General features: G+C 35.9%; 1 protein-coding gene across 1 annotated transcript in view; it reads left to right on the top strand.

Annotated features, from left to right (window-relative positions):
- COL12A1 (collagen type XII alpha 1 chain) overlaps window positions 1-18,062 on the top strand; it is a 116,451-nt gene that overhangs the window by 18,344 nt on the left and 80,045 nt on the right. Inside the window, exons 9-14 of the mRNA XM_082729463.1 lie at window positions 989-1,279; window positions 1,477-2,079; window positions 3,217-3,489; window positions 6,934-7,206; window positions 8,864-9,136; window positions 17,345-17,617. Coding sequence (XP_082585589.1) covers window positions 989-1,279; window positions 1,477-2,079; window positions 3,217-3,489; window positions 6,934-7,206; window positions 8,864-9,136; window positions 17,345-17,617 — 1,986 coding nt within the window. The remainder of the gene's footprint in view (window positions 1-988; window positions 1,280-1,476; window positions 2,080-3,216; window positions 3,490-6,933; window positions 7,207-8,863; window positions 9,137-17,344; window positions 17,618-18,062) is intronic.

Genomic DNA, 18,062 nt, shown 5'->3' with positions numbered 1-18,062 from the left:
TATGCACTCCATATGATTACCGTTTTGAAGAGGCCATGGGGAAATTTGTGCCTGTTTGATCATCCACTTCTTGCAGGATGAAATGTAATTTCAATGTTAAAAAAAGGAACTATATATTCTGGGAAGTTGATTCCATTGACAGATGTAAAAGTGTGAAAATTTGATCTGAAGTATCTTAAAATACTTCATATTACCTGTTAAGTACCTCACTGTCATATTATCTGTTAAGTACCTCACTAGATTCTACATTGCATAAGGATAGAAATGTTTTAGATGATCAATATTTCCTTGTTAGTGTACATGTTATAAAACATTGAGTCACTCTTGGTGGCATTATGAACATTTTTTACTTGGCTTGAAATAAGTGAAAATAAAATTTTCTAAAATTAGGAGAACTTGTTTAAGAGCTGCTGAATCCTTTATCTTTCTTACTGTACTATGAAGTGTCTTTTAAAGTTTATATTTTAGCCTTTATAGTATCATTAAAAGAGAAAAAGAATTGAGTAAGTAATTGATTTAACAAATATTTATCAAGCGCCTCCTTTGATACCTAAGAATAAAGACAATGAATAAAATATCAAAACCAAAATGGAAATCTTGGTTCCACAGAATTATACATCAGACATCTTATTATTAATGTCTTCCAACAACTTTCTTTTCCCCTAATTTTCTCAGTGCCCGGACTAAAAATCAGGCACTGAGTTTCTTTTGGTTGTGGATAGGTATAGGTGGAAGTAGAGAGTTGGAACTACTCAGCTCTTCTAGACTAATTCATGAATAATTTGGATAAGGAGAATTGATTGTCCAAACCTAAGGGTTGCATCTCACTGTAGTTATTATTTATTTATTTATTTATTTATTCTTTCTAAACAACGTGAGCTTGAACCTATGACCCCTAGATCAAGAGACATATGCTCCTCCAGTTCTGTAGGCCAGGTGCCCCTGCATCTCACTGTTTTTAGTCACTGTTCGGCTTGTTACTTTGCAGTTATTGAACCTCCTTCAAATTTGGTTGCCACAGAAGTCTCATCAAAATACATTAAGCTAAGTTGGAGTCCATCTCCTAGTCCAGTGACTGGCTATAAAGTCCTTCTTATACCAATGACGGCTGGAAGCCGACAGCACGCTCTCAGTGTGGGTCCTCAGACCACCACACTCAGTGTTCGTGACCTTTCAGCAGACACAGAATACCAGATCAGTGTTTCTGCCATGAAAGGACTGACATCCAGTGAACCCATTTCAATAATGGAGAAGACTCAGCCAATGAAAGTTCAAGTGGGTAAGTGAATAGGTCTATCATTGGGTTTAGTATATGTGATTGTCCATTGGACAGTATGTCTTACTGGTTCAGGTTTAGTTTTAAAATATTTTTAATAGTTTTCTTTTAAATAAGTGTGCTTATTAAGAAAACCAGGTATCTATATTTAATGATTAATTTATATTTGTTGAACTTTAATGGACTTTTTCTTTTCACAGAATGCTCACGTGGTGTGGATATAAAAGCCGATATTGTGTTTTTGGTTGATGGCTCCTATAGCATTGGGATTGCAAACTTTGTTAAAGTTAGAGCCTTTCTGGAAGTTCTCGTAAAAAGTTTTGAGATTTCACCAAATAGGGTACAGATAAGTCTTGTCCAGTACAGCCGGGATCCTCATACTGAGTTCACTTTGAAAAAATTCACCAAAGTTGAAGATATAATTGAAGCAATAAACACCTTCCCCTACAGAGGAGGATCTACAAACACTGGGAAAGCAATGACTTATGTCAGAGAGAAAATATTTGTGCCTAGCAAGGGTTCAAGAGGCAACGTACCAAAGGTCATGATTCTTATCACTGATGGGAAATCTTCAGATGCTTTCAGAGATCCTGCTATAAAACTAAGGAATTCAGATGTGGAAATCTTTGCAGTTGGTGTCAAGGATGCTGTTCGCTCAGAGTTGGAAGCTATTGCTTCTCCTCCTGCTGAGACACATGTGTTCACAGTGGAAGATTTCGATGCTTTTCAGAGAATATCTTTTGAACTCACACAGTCTATCTGCCTTAGAATTGAGCAAGAATTGGCAGCTATAAAGAAAAAAGGTTAGTAGACTTTGTAGAGCCAAAATGATCTCCTCATGAACAAAGCATTTTTGGTTCTAAAATTGTTGGATAATATGCTTCTACGTTTCCTTTCAGATACAGGAAGAAGTAACTCTCCTATATTTATAAATCTATTGAGCTTAGTTTATTTAGCTCTGAAATATGACTTTTTCCTGGGTATGGTTCATGTATTAGTGAAAAAGTTATTTACCAGGAGTCATTAGATGTTTTTGATCCTAGACCCTTAAGTAGGGCTGGGCACCAGCTTGATCACACCTATTTGTCATATTCAATACAACAACCCCTAGCTGAGTGTCCTCTATGTAGTGGATGGTGACCCAAGTCCTTTGTAATAAAGGTGATGAGAACATAGTCCTAGAACTTTGAATTCATCTTATGCATTCCCTTTCCTGGACCAATTGTGGGCATCGTTCCTCACCGCTGGAATTCCTTAATCTCATTTCTTCATTTGTTCAAGTTCTATTTGTCAAACTTCAGTGAACAGTCCCATCACTTTCATTAAGTCTTCCTTAACTGTTCTAGTGCTGTAACACTTACTATCACTTCCAGTCACCCAGGGTTCATAGGTACTGCTCTGATTTGTTGATAATGTCACACTCTCCTGTCTTTCCAATTCAACAGAGCAGTGTGCCTTAAACATCGGCTCTTCTATGATTTTGTCTCATGACTATTCTTTTGTTAGGAAGAATTCCTTAATCATTAATTTGAAATACTGTCTACCACTAAAAGTTAATATCTGATTGCCAAAGATTAATGGGAAAGTATTGCTGGTTCATTTTAGGTCTGTTACTATTTAAATATTCTAGTTGCAGGCAGGACCATTCCATTACTGCTTTGTGTTTAGAAACCCAATTCAAATTAAATTTTAATTAATCATTTAAACAGTGTAACTTAGTATTGTTAATGGTCAAGACAAATGATGAAGACCTCCTGGTAGGGTTGTAAATGAGAGGCCTTCTTTCAGTGGTCTTATGTGGAATATTTACTCAGTACATTTTTCTCCATGACTATTCCCCCAATGAACATAAGCCATTTCAGAAACATAGTCATCAAGTCCATTTTTGCTTTATAGATTTAAACATTTTTAACTGTGTCCGTTTTTTTTTTTTTTAATAGCTTATGTGCCTCCAAAGGATCTTAGTTTTTCTGAGACAACTTCTCACAGTTTCAAAACTAACTGGTCTCCTGCTGGAGAAAATGTGTTTTCGTACCACATCACCTACAAGGAAGCTACTGGGGATGATGAGGTTACAGTGGTGGAGCCGGCGTCCAGCACCAGTGTCATTCTCAGCAACCTGAAGCCAGAGACCCTCTACTTAGTCAATGTGACTGCAGAGTATGAGGATGGCTTTAGTATTCCCTTAAGTGGTGAGGAGACCACCGTGGAAGGTGAGATGGGGTTTTAGACCTTGTTTTCCAAAAACTAGCAATTTATTATAGAACCAAGTTACAATTTGAAATAACTATCTCCTTTATAGAGATGGTGAATGCCTTTGTAGGATTCAGAATCTATAAAGTACAGCTATTCGTAAGTCTCTTTAAAAAGTGAAAAAATTTTTATATAAAAAACTCGTAGGTTTATTTTGATGAATTTGAGGTTAAGATGTGTAGAGAACTGTTAATAACTATGACACTAACTCTTGAAATACTGCTCAAGGCCAGATTTTTCTGCCCCATATTTCCAGAGTGTTATGTTCAAATACTTCTGAATTTTGTTTACTTTATCGATGGATGTGATGGCAAATACATTACCACATGTTTTTTCTTTTTAAAAATTGTGGTAAAATATACATAACATAAAGTTATCATTTTAACCATTTTAAGTATACATTTCAGTGGCATTTAGTACATTCATATTCTTATGCTACCATTATCATCATCCATCTCCACAACTTTTCTCATCTTGCAAAACTGAATCTCTGTACTCATTAAAAAAATAACTCTTCGTTCCCCAACCCTCCCTCCCTTCACCCCACTGCCCAACAACCATTATAGTTTCTGTTTCTATGAATTTGACTATTCTATGTACCTCATAAGAGTGGAATTTCCCAGCCTTTTGTATCTGGCTTATTTCACTTAGCATAATGTCCTCAAGGTTCATCCATATAACTTGAGTCAGAATTTCCTTTCTTCTTATGGCCAAAAGAGAATGCCATTATATGTATATATCACATTTTGATTATCCACTCATCCACGGACACTTAAGTTGCTTCCACCTTTTAGCTATTGTAAATAATGCTGCTGAGAACATGAGTGTACAAATTTTACCAAATGTTTTAAGCATTATTTGTTTAGATATGTCCTCTTTACTGATAGAATTGAATACTTTCTGATACGTTTCATTACATTTGACATTTAAAGGATACCAAGGAATGTGGTTACAAGAAGACTAAGACTAGGTAATTACTCTTCAAGATAAATATCACAAATAAAAAAAGGCATGTCAATTTTTCTCTGTTTTTACTGGAGATAGGTGAAGAATCTGAAACAGATGCATGAGGAAATTAAGATAGTTACAAAGAAGAGTTTGCTAACAGGAAAGTCATATATTGGCATATCTTGCTGGTGAAAGCTAGAGAATCTTTTTTCTCTGAAATATTTTTAAAATAAGATTGATCTATTCTTTTTGTGCATGGTTTAAGTATATTTCTATCTGAAGGCCCGCCAATAAAATAATGACTTAGGTTGACTTTTTTCCTTATGATATTTGTGTTGAATAATGTGGAAGTCCATATTTAGATATTTTATTTTCCTTTTTTTGTTGTTTTTAAAGATTTATTTATTTGAGAAAGAGAAAATGCATGCATGACTGGAGGGTAGGGCAGAGGTAGAGAATCTTCAAGCAGACACCCCATTGAGTGCAGAGCCAAATGTGGGACTTGATCTCAAGACCCATGAGATCATGACCTGAGCCGAAATCAAGAGCTGGACGTTTAACTGACTGAGACACCAAGGCAGCCTCATATTTCTGATTTCCTGATGATTTCTCTGTAATGTGCATATTGTTACTTGATAAAATTTCCCCTTTTCATTCATCACTTTGGGAGGGGGATGGGAATGTATCTCAAGAAAAAAATTTAAGTCCAGGAGGTTTTTGAGTAAAGCCAACTACATTCATATATGCTCTAGTTTTTGTTCATTGGGCTTCAACAATAGCATTTGGTAATGCGTTTCCAGTTCTACTGTCTGAGTGAAATATGAGATTTACACTTTCTTTAATAAATAAGGAAGCTTCTGATTTCAGTACCTTTCTTAAGCTAACAATTACTGAGCTCTGGCTTATGTGTCAGTTATTAGGATAATTTAGGATAATTGCGTTCCATGGATTATTTCATTTAACCAATTCAATAATCCTATATACAGTCTTTTTTTTTTTTTAACTATTGGGTAATCTAAGGCTCAAAATTACACATTCAGCTTCAAAACTAGTAAAGTAGTTCCTCTTGATCCTCAGCTTCACTTTCTGTGATTACAGTTGCCTATAGTCAACAACAGTCCAGAAGTAGATGATTGTCCTTCTGACTATTGTTAGAGGGTCAATAGTAGCCTAACATTATGTCATGATGTCAACATCATTCACCTCACTTTTTCTCATCGTGTAGGCATTTTCACAAGAAGGGGTATAGTAATATATGTTGAGAGAGAAACCATCTTCACATAACTTTTGTTACAGTATGTTGTAATTATTCTATTTTATTATTAGGTATTGTTGTTAATCTCTTACTGTGCCTCATTTATAATTTAAACTTCATCATAGTTATGTATAAGAAAAACATATTATAAATAAGGTTCAGTACTATTCGTGAATGCAGGCATCCTTTGGAAATCTTAGAATATAACCCCTGCAGATAAGCAGGGGTGGGGAATTACTATATTCAAATTCAACAGTTTATTTGCCTCATTTGTTCTGGCTAATTTAGTCTTTTTCCTTGCCATCTGAAATGAGTCATGGGTGTAAGTCTGCCAACTGCCATTGGTTTTCTTAAGGGATTCACTTTCTTTCTCCCTGAAGTGGTCTACTGATGTGTTGGCTATTTAGATAAATTTCTAATTATATGTGAGGTAAATGCCGATGTATTGCACTGTGCAATACAGTGGATTGAGAAGACAATAACCTTTATTTCATCTTTTCTGAATGTGTGGTCCAAATGGACAGTTTTTTCCCTTAAATAAATAAATAATTTAAGCATGTTTACTGTCTATAAAGTCAAATGATGTTCTCCTTTAGGCTCATTTAAGATTGTGACTCAGTGTACATTACCCCCATTGTAGTTTAACTTAAAGATTTAGATTCTGCTGGCATTCACTAAATACAGTGTGTTTGGCCCAATTATTGGGTATGGTCTAACTATTCTTCAAGTCAAATGACTATATAATTAAAAAGTTAGCTGTGGAACTGACTGGACAGATTCAAGTGGGTAAATATGGTAGAACTGGGTGTTAGGTATTATTTTCCTACATTTCTGGGAAAAAATCGAGTTAGAAGGAAAGCTTTGCCTACCTATATTTCAAGAAATGAAGTATTTTTATTCCTGAATTCTATGTCAATATGTATTTACTACTTAATAGAGTACTTATGATTTTAAAAGTTTACTATTAGGTACCTCTTTATCTGATTAAAAAAATCAACAGTACTTAGTTTCTTTCCATATATTATAGAGTATTTGTTGTTTCAGCATCTAGTTAATATCTGGCTAAATGAATGCTATAACTAGGATGTTTAACAAAAAAACTGCCTTTGGATTTGTTTAGAGAAATGTTATAATTTAGTGATCAAAGGTTTAGTTTTGCATTTTTTATGTAAAATAAACTTTTTTTTAAAACTAATTTCAGTAAAAGGAGTGCCTCGAAACCTAAAGGTGACAGATGAAACTACAGACAGTTTTAAGATCACCTGGACTCAAGCTCCAGGGAGAGTTTTAAGGTACCGAATTATGTATAAACCAGTTGCTGGTGGAGAAAGCAAAGAAGTTACCACCCCTGCCAATCAAAGGAGGATAACACTTGAGAACCTGACTCCAGACACAAAATATGAAGTATCTGTAATTCCTGAATATTTCTCGGGACCTGGTTCTCCGTTGACTGGAAATGCAGCCACGGAAGAAGGTAGATGAAATATGCTGACTGTATGGTAACAACCCAGATCTTGGACCTTAAGAGGTCCTGTAGGCAGCTATCCAGACACTACAGGGCATGAGATACTGTCTCAATTATTTGAGTATCTTGGATGGTAGTCCTTTTAGAAGTGGGTTACTCAAATTTTTGACTTACCTATGACAGCAATTTTTTGTGTCAATAGGACTCAAATGCTATCATATGGCCTAAATATTATTTTAAAAATAATATTATTAAATATTCTAATATAAATTGAAGGATTATTGGGGGTTAAAAATCAAACTGCTATGTACTGTTGAAACAGATTAGATATTACTTCTTTAGGAAGATTTTAAAATAGTAGCCTGTTTTTATTTAAATGGTATAGTCAGAATCCCAGGATAAATTCTGATATATGTTGCAAATTATTAATGTTTAATATTTATTTCATTGAGAAAAATTAAGGCATTTCTAATTTTCATTTTATTCCCTATCTTTAAAGTTAAAAATAATAACAACAACAACAGCAACAACAACATATTAGCAATAGTGAACAGTTATTGAGTACTTACTTGTGTCAGGTTCTGTGCAAAGAGCTTTTCATATATTATCTCATCTGATCCATGCACAGAGTCAATGGAATTGTTAATATTATCCTTTTTTTATAAGGAAATCAAGGCTAAAGATACTAAATAGTAACTGAGTCATGCTGCTGATAAGCAGTGCATCTGAGGCAGACACTCATAAGGAATATCCATTCCCCACTTGTCCTCCATCACTGCTCCCTGCTTCCCTCCCGGGGGAACCTAGCTAAATAGCTTTTCCTGCAGAGACCCTTTCTCTTTCTATCTGCTTTCTTCCTCCTCTCTGTCCTGCAGGAAATCACTACATTTCTTTTTTCTCTTTCTAGTTGGGGATATAGAGCCCATTGTGTGGGGACCATAAAAAGACCCAGTGACTCTTCATCTTTCTGTTTTCTAGAGTAAAAGTGGCTAGCTGTTCCATGCCCAGTGGAGAGTGTCACAGGGTTGGGTGACTTCAGACCCTTCAGAGATGACATGACCACTCTACCAGAAAAGTCATGAAATGCCAAACATCATAGTTGCAAAGGGATAGGTAGCCCCTGAGTTTTACTCAAGGCAAGACGTCACTGGGGCTGTTTCCTTTCTTAAGTTTTTTTTTTTTTCTAGGGTTAGCATTTGATCATTAACTATTTTTATCACATCAGTGTATTTCTAGGCTTTCTTAGAGGTGGTAAAAAACCTACATTGTGATACTAATCAATGTATTTATAATCTGTAGCTCTTCCTTTCACTTTCAGGGAAAGGACTGTAGTTTTTAATGACAAAGATATGCAAAAGATACTAACCTGCATAAATACAGAAGAGCAATTGGATGCCTTTTGCTTTGTTTCTCCCAACACTCAAGGCCCAGTTTAGAAATGCTGAAGCTCTGTTGCTTGTCAACAGTTGAAATTGCTGTCATACTCAGGATATAAATTTGATGCAGCGCGCGCACCCATGCCCATGCCCATGCGCGTACACCCACGCACACATGCGCGCACACCCATGCACACATGCGCGCGTGCACACACACTTAAAGCAACCAAGTATTTTTTAAGTCATTTTATTAAATAATGAATTTTGATGTTGTTGTTTCTTTAATGAAGTTAGAGGGAACCCAAGAGACTTAAGAGTGTCTGACCCTACAACATCAACTATGAAATTATCTTGGACTGGGGCACCAGGGAAAGTGAAACAGTATCTCATCACGTACATCCCAGCGGCAGGGGGTGAGACTCAAGAGGTCACTGTGAGAGGACATACGACCAGTACTGTGCTGAGAGGATTAAACGAAGGGACGCAATACTCCTTATCTGTGACGGCCTTATACGCATCCGGGGCTGGAGATACCCTTCATGGCGAAGGAACAACCCTGGAAGGTAATAACTGTCATGTTTTATGGAAATCTCTGAGTTTGTGATGGCATTTAGGAAGCTGAAAACGTTTGCGGAGAATCAAATCTAGAAATGTGCTATCCTTTCTCTTAAAAGGAATTTGTATTGAAAAGTAAGTAACTACAAAACTGCCTCTTATTCAGAGATGTAGAATGTAAGCCGTTGTAAAAAATTAAATTTGATCAGGGAGAGGTGTACTGAGGAGCTGAGTGCATTAGAAGGCCATAGAAATTTGTTCTCAATGCCATGACTGGTTAAGTGGAGAATAGGTGTGTGACATTCAGAGTGAGAAGCCACCTTGGGAAACATCTGTGGATGAAAAGGATTTGGGTTGCCCACAGTAACACAGCAGCTTCCATCACTAGGAACACACAGGAACCCTTTCTGACTCTGAGTCTCTCATTCACCATGCATAAAAGCATTTAGTTTGAAAAATAAGAGGATCCCGATTTCTGTTCTGTTTGTTTTCTAAGTGACCTCTGAAATTCAGTTCTGTGTTAGAAGTTTGAAGTTAATGCAGTATTTGGTGTGAACCACCACCAAGACTGGAGCTGTGTCCTTGGTTTTCCAGACTTAATTGTCAGAGGGCTTTGTAGTTCTTAGAATCTTTTGAAATACAGTGGTGGCTTGCATTTAACTCACCGCAACTACAAAATAAGTTGTGTAAGAGGGAGAAAATGTAAATTTAACCTAGCCACAATAAGAATGTTATGATGTTAAAAAGAAGTATCAGTGGATGGTTAAGATAATGAGTCAGTACCATAGTTGGGGATCTAAATGGGAAATTAGGCATTGATTCCTTGTTATCACCATCTTTTATATGACCTATTTAACATAAATATAGGAAGAAAATGCATCTGAAGTATCTTTTGTGATGCGAAGTCACAGTGACTTTAGGTAAAATATCTGTCAAATTTGGAGGATCCAGGCGTTTGGAGCTTGTAGATGTTGTAATTAATAGGGACAAGGCCCACATTAGGCAGTTTCCATTAAAAGTACAAGATTTAGTCAAGAATTAAAAACAAATAGCCAAAACATATTCTAATCAATTCAATCTCTAATAATAATCAAGAGTTTACTTTTAATAATCAATGAAATTTATTTTGAAAAGATGATTTAAATCGAAGATTAAATACCAGTGTGTAAAATACTGATTACTAGAAGAGTCCTGGTTTTATTACTTAGCTACGTGACCTTGAAATTTTTCCTTAGGGGTGCCTGGGTGGCTCAGTGGATTAAGCTGCTGCCTTCAGCTCATCATGATCTCAGGGTCCTGGGATGGAGCTTTACATCGGGCTCTCTGCTCAGCAGGGGGCTGCTTCCCTTCCTCTCTCTCTCTGATCTCTTCCCTTCCTCTCTCTTAGAAAAAAACAAACAAAAAAAAAACAAACATATTCATACTTGGGGTTAAAAATTAGGCATTTTTCTTCAGAATGATATATTAATCTTTAGAAAACAGAATACACATTTTAATTTAACAGCAAACATATTCTACAGGCTTTGATTTTTCTGGTGTATAGCTAAACTGTTTATAATTGAACTGAACTGTTTATTGCTTTGCAAGTAGTATAGAAAATCTACCAACGTGTATGCATGTGTGACTATGTACCCATGTGCACACACACACTTATTTGATCAGAAATTACCTCTAAGTGAGATACATAGGTAGTAAAAGAAATCTTAAAAAATGACCATTTTCCCATTTCCTAAAAGGAGGGATGCAAGATGATTAACTATAGTTAATTGATAAATAAGTTGTCATAATACATTTTTTCCACTTGTACCAAGTCTCTTTACTACAGTGAAGGATTACATAAAATGCTGCCAGCCTAATTTTATGAACATATTTATCCCATTGCATTATGTGTGGTAAACTTGACAAATATGTAAAAGCGTAGTTGTGACTAAATTAAAATAGTAGAAGATTTTAGCCCCTGGTTATTCCATTTCATTTTATTGTATTAACTTAGCCAAATCCACATACCATATACAGGAATAGGATATGATGGTAAATGCAGGGAATGGAAAGCCAGAAACAGAGCCAGGCAACTGCTTTTGAGGGCCGCTGTTTTTCTAATCTGTTTTTCTCTTGGGAGAGAAGGTGGTAAGAGCAGACCTTGAAGGAATGTTTCTTCCATCCAGAGACATGGCTCAGCCGGCAGGAGCATTCTGTAGGTTAAAAATTTTATAGATGGCCTCAAGTGCATTCTATTCAAATCAACAAACAGGAAAAAAACAACATATTTCTTGTGCTCTATAACTGTCCCTAACTTGAATCTATTTCCTAGTTTGTTGAAATGTAGCCAATGATCAGAAAATTCCCCTGTCCCTGGAAGAGAGATTTATTAGAACTGGCATTGGGGAAGTTCATGGTTTGCTCTAGTATTGTATGAAATAGAATCACAAAGGCAGTGTTTATTACTATTTCAGATCCAAACTTTAGAGGAATCTGAGCACAAACTATTACGTTTGATTTATGTTGCTCTCTCCTGCCCCCCCCCCCCGTGTTGTTTTTAAAATAGATTTAATGTGATTACTAAAGGACTGTTGTACATGTAAGTGTAGTTGAGGTGTGATAGAGCTTTTAGTTGTCATTGTTAGTGTGTAGAGACAGGAAAACCTGCTCTTATAAACCTTGAAATGAATAATGCTTATTTTAATTCTGAGATTTTACCACAAATGAATGAAAATTTCAGTTTGGGAATAACACGGTTCTTTTTGTTTTTGACTGTTGGTTCTTGGCTATGGAAAGGATAACTCTTTAAAATTTCCTTTGTTTTAGTTGCTATAGCAACCTGCCAATGTCCTAGACACGGACAGCTTCCTGTACATCAAACCAAGCTTACTCTGCTGACATTTTGTTACAATGAGGTTTTTAGCACATCATAGGAATTCCTCTGCAGGATGTTGAGTAACATGGGGCCTCTCCTAGACGGACTAAATAAGGTCTCTGTTTCCCTTGATTTACTGCTATCTCATAATTTGAAAGATAATACATTCTGGGTTTAACAAGGCTGAGATTTCCGGGGAGCTTTAGCACAATCGCCAAACAGCAACTCCTATTTCCTTTCCTGTGCATTAATGGCTCATCGGAGAAATATGTAAATCACATTGGGGACATAACAATTACGGAAGAAATCTCATACAGACTTTGAGGTTGAAGGGTGATTTAATTGGTAAGAGGTTTTCAAGAACTATGTATTGCTTCATGTAGTTGTTCCTTATCGATAGTGAACTTTGTACTTTGGAATGGTGATTCTAATTCATTGGGGTTGTAAATCAAGTGTGTTTCCACATAAACGTGGAAGCAGGTTTTCTCTATCCTTCTGTGGAAAGTTGGATGACTTTTGAGCTGAGCTCTAACGGAAAAGACAAATTGATTTAGAAGAGGATTTACATTACATTTTCAATTTAACTTCTATTTTTGAAAGTGGTATGTGAAACTCAATGAAAGCCGACTGGAACAATTTACACAGTTTCATTTCATTATGATTAATTTTTCAGTTATCATCATTGGCTAATTTGTGTTTTAATTATATTTGAATTGGATGATGATTTGCTTTTCAGAAAGCAAATGGAAAAGGGCTAAGGAAACATAGGAAAGTTACTTAAATGAGGCATTAGTTCTTTGGCCTTGTATGTGGAAAAAAGTAGAAATCAACCCCTTGTGGATGTTCAGATCATGAGAAATGCACCTGTCTAAATTACCTCTCACAGTAGTAGCTCAGAGATACATGTGAGCAGGCATGAGAAAAATGACTTTTGAATATATCTAAATATGGTTCATAATCAGGGCAGAAAGGCTGAGTATCAAAATTTTAAAAAACTGATAGATTTTGTGTTTTAATATATGACAGAAAAGAATGTTATTCCTTATAACTATACTGGTACTATACCAGGGAGAATAAGATAGCTAAGGAAACTATTGAGAAGGGTAAAGTTGAAGGCATACCATCATTATAGAAGAGAACTTATTTGAAATGACTGCCAGAAATTCTATTACTGGAAATTAAAATACTATACAAAGCATAGGCATATACCCCAGGACAGCAGAAAACAGGTACTAATTTATTTTATCTTATTGTTTTATTTTATTTTATTTATTATTATTTATTTTATTTTATTTTATTTTATTCATTTTATTTATTGAAAACAATGCCACTTATGTGAAGTCCTGAACAAACTGAAACATCATAAAACAAACATTTATAAGTCTTGGGGGAGAGCAAAAAGAGGAACTTGAGGAAGTTGGGCGCCTTTGCTAGAGCAGAAGTGGATGCAGGTTCTGGGAAGCACAGTGACAAAGGGGCAAAAAGACTACTGGATTTGGTTCCTATTCATTGGACCTGTCAATGGTTTCTAATCTGTTGAGACACAGTAATGCCTCTGCAGAAGCTATAGGCTTGTCTTTAGACATCTTTCCTTTCTTCTTCTCTCTTTCTTTTCCTTCCCAGGTTCTCTAAAAAGAGATTCCCAAACTCAGTCTAACCAAACTCAGCCAAATAATCTCTTCCTTTGTTATGGATGTCCAGAGTTCCTTAGATTGAGGACAGAACCTCCAATTCAGTATTTTAAACCAAAACAGATGCTTGGCTAGATAGCACTTGAGTTGAACCTCATTCACAGGAAAATGTGGTCAACTCTAGAACAAGAAGCATGTGTTGAGAGCTATTTCCTTCTGAAACAGGATGAAGGGGAGAAGAGAGCGGTGAACATCCCACATGTGTTATGGGATAGAAAGGATGTCATGAGAAGATCTGATCAACTTCTCAGGTCCCTGAAGGTCAGCCTTGAGACATTCGACTAAAGGGCAATTAGTCGTGTGTGGTCATACATCCACACAACGTATAAACCTACAAACAGTTCCATGCAGCAACCCTGGGCCCAACGATGTTGATCAGGTTTGCCTCACCGCACCTGTCCTGATTTTGAAGGAGCCTCATGTCAGAGTGAAAGCAAGCATGAGGGTTTCTTCCTGCACCGACCAATCAGATCTTCCAAGTAAATGCCTCCCTAGGCCTCAGAGAGGAATAGCAGAAAGAAGGGAAAGGAAAGAAATGAGAAAAGAATAAAGAATTGTAGGGGAATGAGAATAATAGAGATTAAAAAAAAAAGATATTTATTTATTTATTTATATGTCAGAGATAGAGAGAAAGAGAGAGAGAGATAGGTAGATAGATAAAGAGAGAGTCTACAAACAGGGGAAGTGGCAGGCAGAGGGAGAAGCAGGCTCCTTGCAGGGACCCTGACATGTGACTCGATGCCAGGATCCTGGGATCATGACCTGATCCAAAGACACATGTTTAACAGACTGAGCCCTAGGTGTCCCAAGCATAACAGAGATTGAAAGATGTTTTAGGAAGTATCAGTGCTTAGGTGTATGTCCAGATATTTCAGTTTAGTTGATTTGGGTAGGGCCCACTCTTTTGGCATCCCAGGTGATTATTCTGTGTATCGTTTCAAATCTAGTCCATTTATTTTGTCCCAAGGCCTTAGGAGGTGACATAGCCTCCTGCCGGTGGCCTATTCAGCTAGTTCCAGGTCTTAAGACCAGCTTGGCCACTCACTGCCTGCCAATTGTATTACAGGGTACAATTCAACTGCTTCATTTTTTTGTAATCCAATATTTGCCCAAGCCAAGATTCCATTTAAAAATATTTTTTAAAGGTTTATAGGTCTGATAAAATTTATTTGTCATGAGTACATCATATTTTCAAAATTCGCGGGTGTAATGCAGCAGGTAGAATACCCAACCCTCTAGCTTTTTTGAGAAAAAATGTTTATCAATGTGTTTGATGATGGTATAAACTTAATATTTAGTCATGTTCTTATCAAACTGACTGACTGACACATAAGAAGCTTGTTGAAACAGTTTGTCTTTTCAATCTTGGCTTCTGGATAGAGATGCCTCTCTTCTTTCATTGGATTCCATATTTCTTTGTTACTAACATGGAATGTTGCAATGCCAGTGTCTGTACATAATGCCTTTGGATGTCACAGGCAGATTCTATAATTTTTTGAGGATTGTTTTCTGTAATTTAAAATTTACTCAGTGCTCACTGGAATTATCATTGTCACGCCATTAATTAGAACTTCAGAATGTTTTTTAGTTAATACTTCATTTTTTTTTTTAAAGTGCTTTTAACGCATTCTATTTGGGACACTGATAAACCTTGCAAACATCTTTATTGAAATTTCACTAGTATTTTGTTCCAGCTTTACAGGTTCTGAGAGTGTTAAAACAGTTTATTAAAATCCATGGGAATGCATGTGTAGTGAACTAGGCTCCTTTTGTTTGTAGCCCAGAAATATCTTTGTGAATATATTTTTGCTTCAACCACAATTCTTTTCCTATTATTTTCTCACAGTGGAATCATTAGCCTGTGTTTGTGAGATTGATGTCTGTTGTCATGGAAATAAATAATGTCACAAATTCAGCGCTATAGAAAGTAGGGAGGAAAACGGGCTGAGAAACACAATCTTGAAGCAGAGGAGAAGTAGAAATGATTGTAAACTCCTCCATTGTTAATATGGAACATAATCCCCACAGTCTCGATAACTTTTTCATCTTAGACTTTCTTGGAATGTCATCAATGCCATTTTTAGCTCATTTAAGTTCAGTCACTTTCAAGTACAATGATTTTACAATGGCTGCAATTTCTAACTGCAACTGAGGCTCTTTAGAAGGGGCACATTGAAAAAAAAGGTGTACACCAAACAAAGAAAACATGTGCTGCCCATTTTAAAACTTAGAGACCAGTTGCTGGGATATCAGTGATCAAAACAAAATAAGACATAAAAGATGACAACCAAACTGAATCAAAGGAATAGTTTGTTTATGTTTCCATATATAGAGAAAAAATAAAGATATGTGACCATTTAAGTAGCCCATACAGTGAAAGAAGGCCTTCAAGTGAAAATTAGCCTCACATACTGAGGGAGCAAAGTCAGTATTCTCTTGAAAATAAGTATTCTCGGTTTCAGTGAAATATGTAACTAATTTCCCCCCAGAGATGAGATGTCCTGTCAGCAGTTACAGTTATTTATAATGGAGTTAGAATTTTCCATTTGTGCTAGGGGTCTGGTAGGATGCCCAGCTCCTGTTTTATTTATCTTTCCCCTCTAAATCCTACAATATGATAGGTTTCTGTCTACCCAGATTTCTTTTTTCTTTCTTTCTTTCTTTCTTTCTTTCTTTCTTTCTTTCTTTCTTTCTTTCTTTTTTTTACTTATCATTATCTTTACTCTTCATGTTGAAATTTAGTGGCTTAATTATGAGTATTTTTAAGGTATTCATTTTTACTCTTTAATTCATGTAAAATAATAGTCTTCAGAAATCTTGTAACAGCTTTATATATCATTTGCTTCAATTTACAACAATTACTGGTGAAACATATGCTGTAGAAGCAGATAGTTTTATGTTTATGTCATGCTGTGGCATGAACCCTAGTAAAGGTAGCCAATATAAAGTGACCTGTGTATTTATCTTATATTTAAATGATGGAAAGTGAGGGTTTTATTGGAAGACATCTGTGCCTCCTATTAAGTTGAGGTTTCCATATTTTTCCATTTGGGTTGTAGTTTTTCTTTTTTCTTTCTTTCTTTCTTTTTTTTGAATTGAAAGAGCCAAAATTTAGAAGCAGACATTTTCGATCAGCTAGAACAAGTGGTATGTTTTGTTTTGATGACTAATCGCTTTAAAGTTTTCCAGAAGAATCGGTGGTTTTCATTTCATCGGAGTTTAGCTGTATTGGAGGTTTGTACTTCTCCTTTTAAATTGCATGAGCAAATAGAGTTTTCGCCAAAAAATAATGATGGAATTAATTTTAGCAAGTGATATGAAATTATTGCAATTGTCATAGGTCATACATTGACACTGAGCTTATTTAAATTATATCAGAGAGTAAAAGATGATGGTAAAGAAGTAAAGATCTTTGTGAACAATGGGGTATGTTATAAAGTAGACTGACATAGGATGAAATTTGGGGATTAGATGCCTTTTTTCCCTTTGGAGAACAAATTTTTTCGTCATGTAATCTTTCATGTTTGGATGGCATTGCTCCGAAAGAAGAAATGGGCAACTTTAGACAAACTGAGTTTGAGTTCAGCAAGTTAGGATGTCCACTAGGATGAAGGAATATTTACATATCTAGTAGACATTGAAAAATGATTACCCTTTAATTTCTATTCTAGAACGTGGTTCACCTACAGATTTCGTTACTAAGGATATCACCGACACATCAATTGGGGCATATTGGACATCTGCTCCAGGAATGGTTCGAGGTTACAGAGTCTCATGGAAGTCGCTTTATGATGACATTGAGACTGGAGAGAAAAGTCTTCCTGGAGATGCAATTCATACTGTGATAGAAAATCTGCAGCCAGAGACCAAATACAAGGTTTCAGTCTTCGCAGTTTACAGCAGTGGAGAAGGAGAACCTTTAAATGGAGAAGCCACAACTGAATGTAGGTAACATCACAAGTGTGTTTAGGCGTGTGTTGGTGCTACCTAATGTCTATCAGCTCAAGTGACAATGTAATCACTTGTCTTTAGTTTTTGTTCTATGATAAATGGGGATGAAAAATTAAGACCTTTAAAGACTGTGGTTTAAATTCAGGTTCATTTAGTTCACTTAGTATAAAAATTATATCATATTTTGAAATATTGAATCCTATTCAACTACCTATATTTGTCTCTCTCTCTGCCTTTTTTTTCCCGATAGGATGGTCAACTAGATAAGAAACTCAACTAGTGAAAAGATCAGGAGTCATGGAGACAAAGAGACTATAGGCCCATTTATAGCTGTATGACTTTGGACAAAATTCAGTTTCCTTATCTGTGGCTTACAGTCTCAGAGTTGTCTTGAGGATTAAATGAAATGACAATGATCAAAGCACCAAGCGTAGTGCC

Source organism: Mustela nivalis (assembly GCF_964662115.1).
Source record: "Mustela nivalis genome assembly, chromosome: 5".
NCBI classification, from domain to species: domain Eukaryota; kingdom Metazoa; phylum Chordata; class Mammalia; order Carnivora; family Mustelidae; genus Mustela; species Mustela nivalis.
This window is presented reverse-complemented; position numbering and strand designations above follow the sequence as displayed.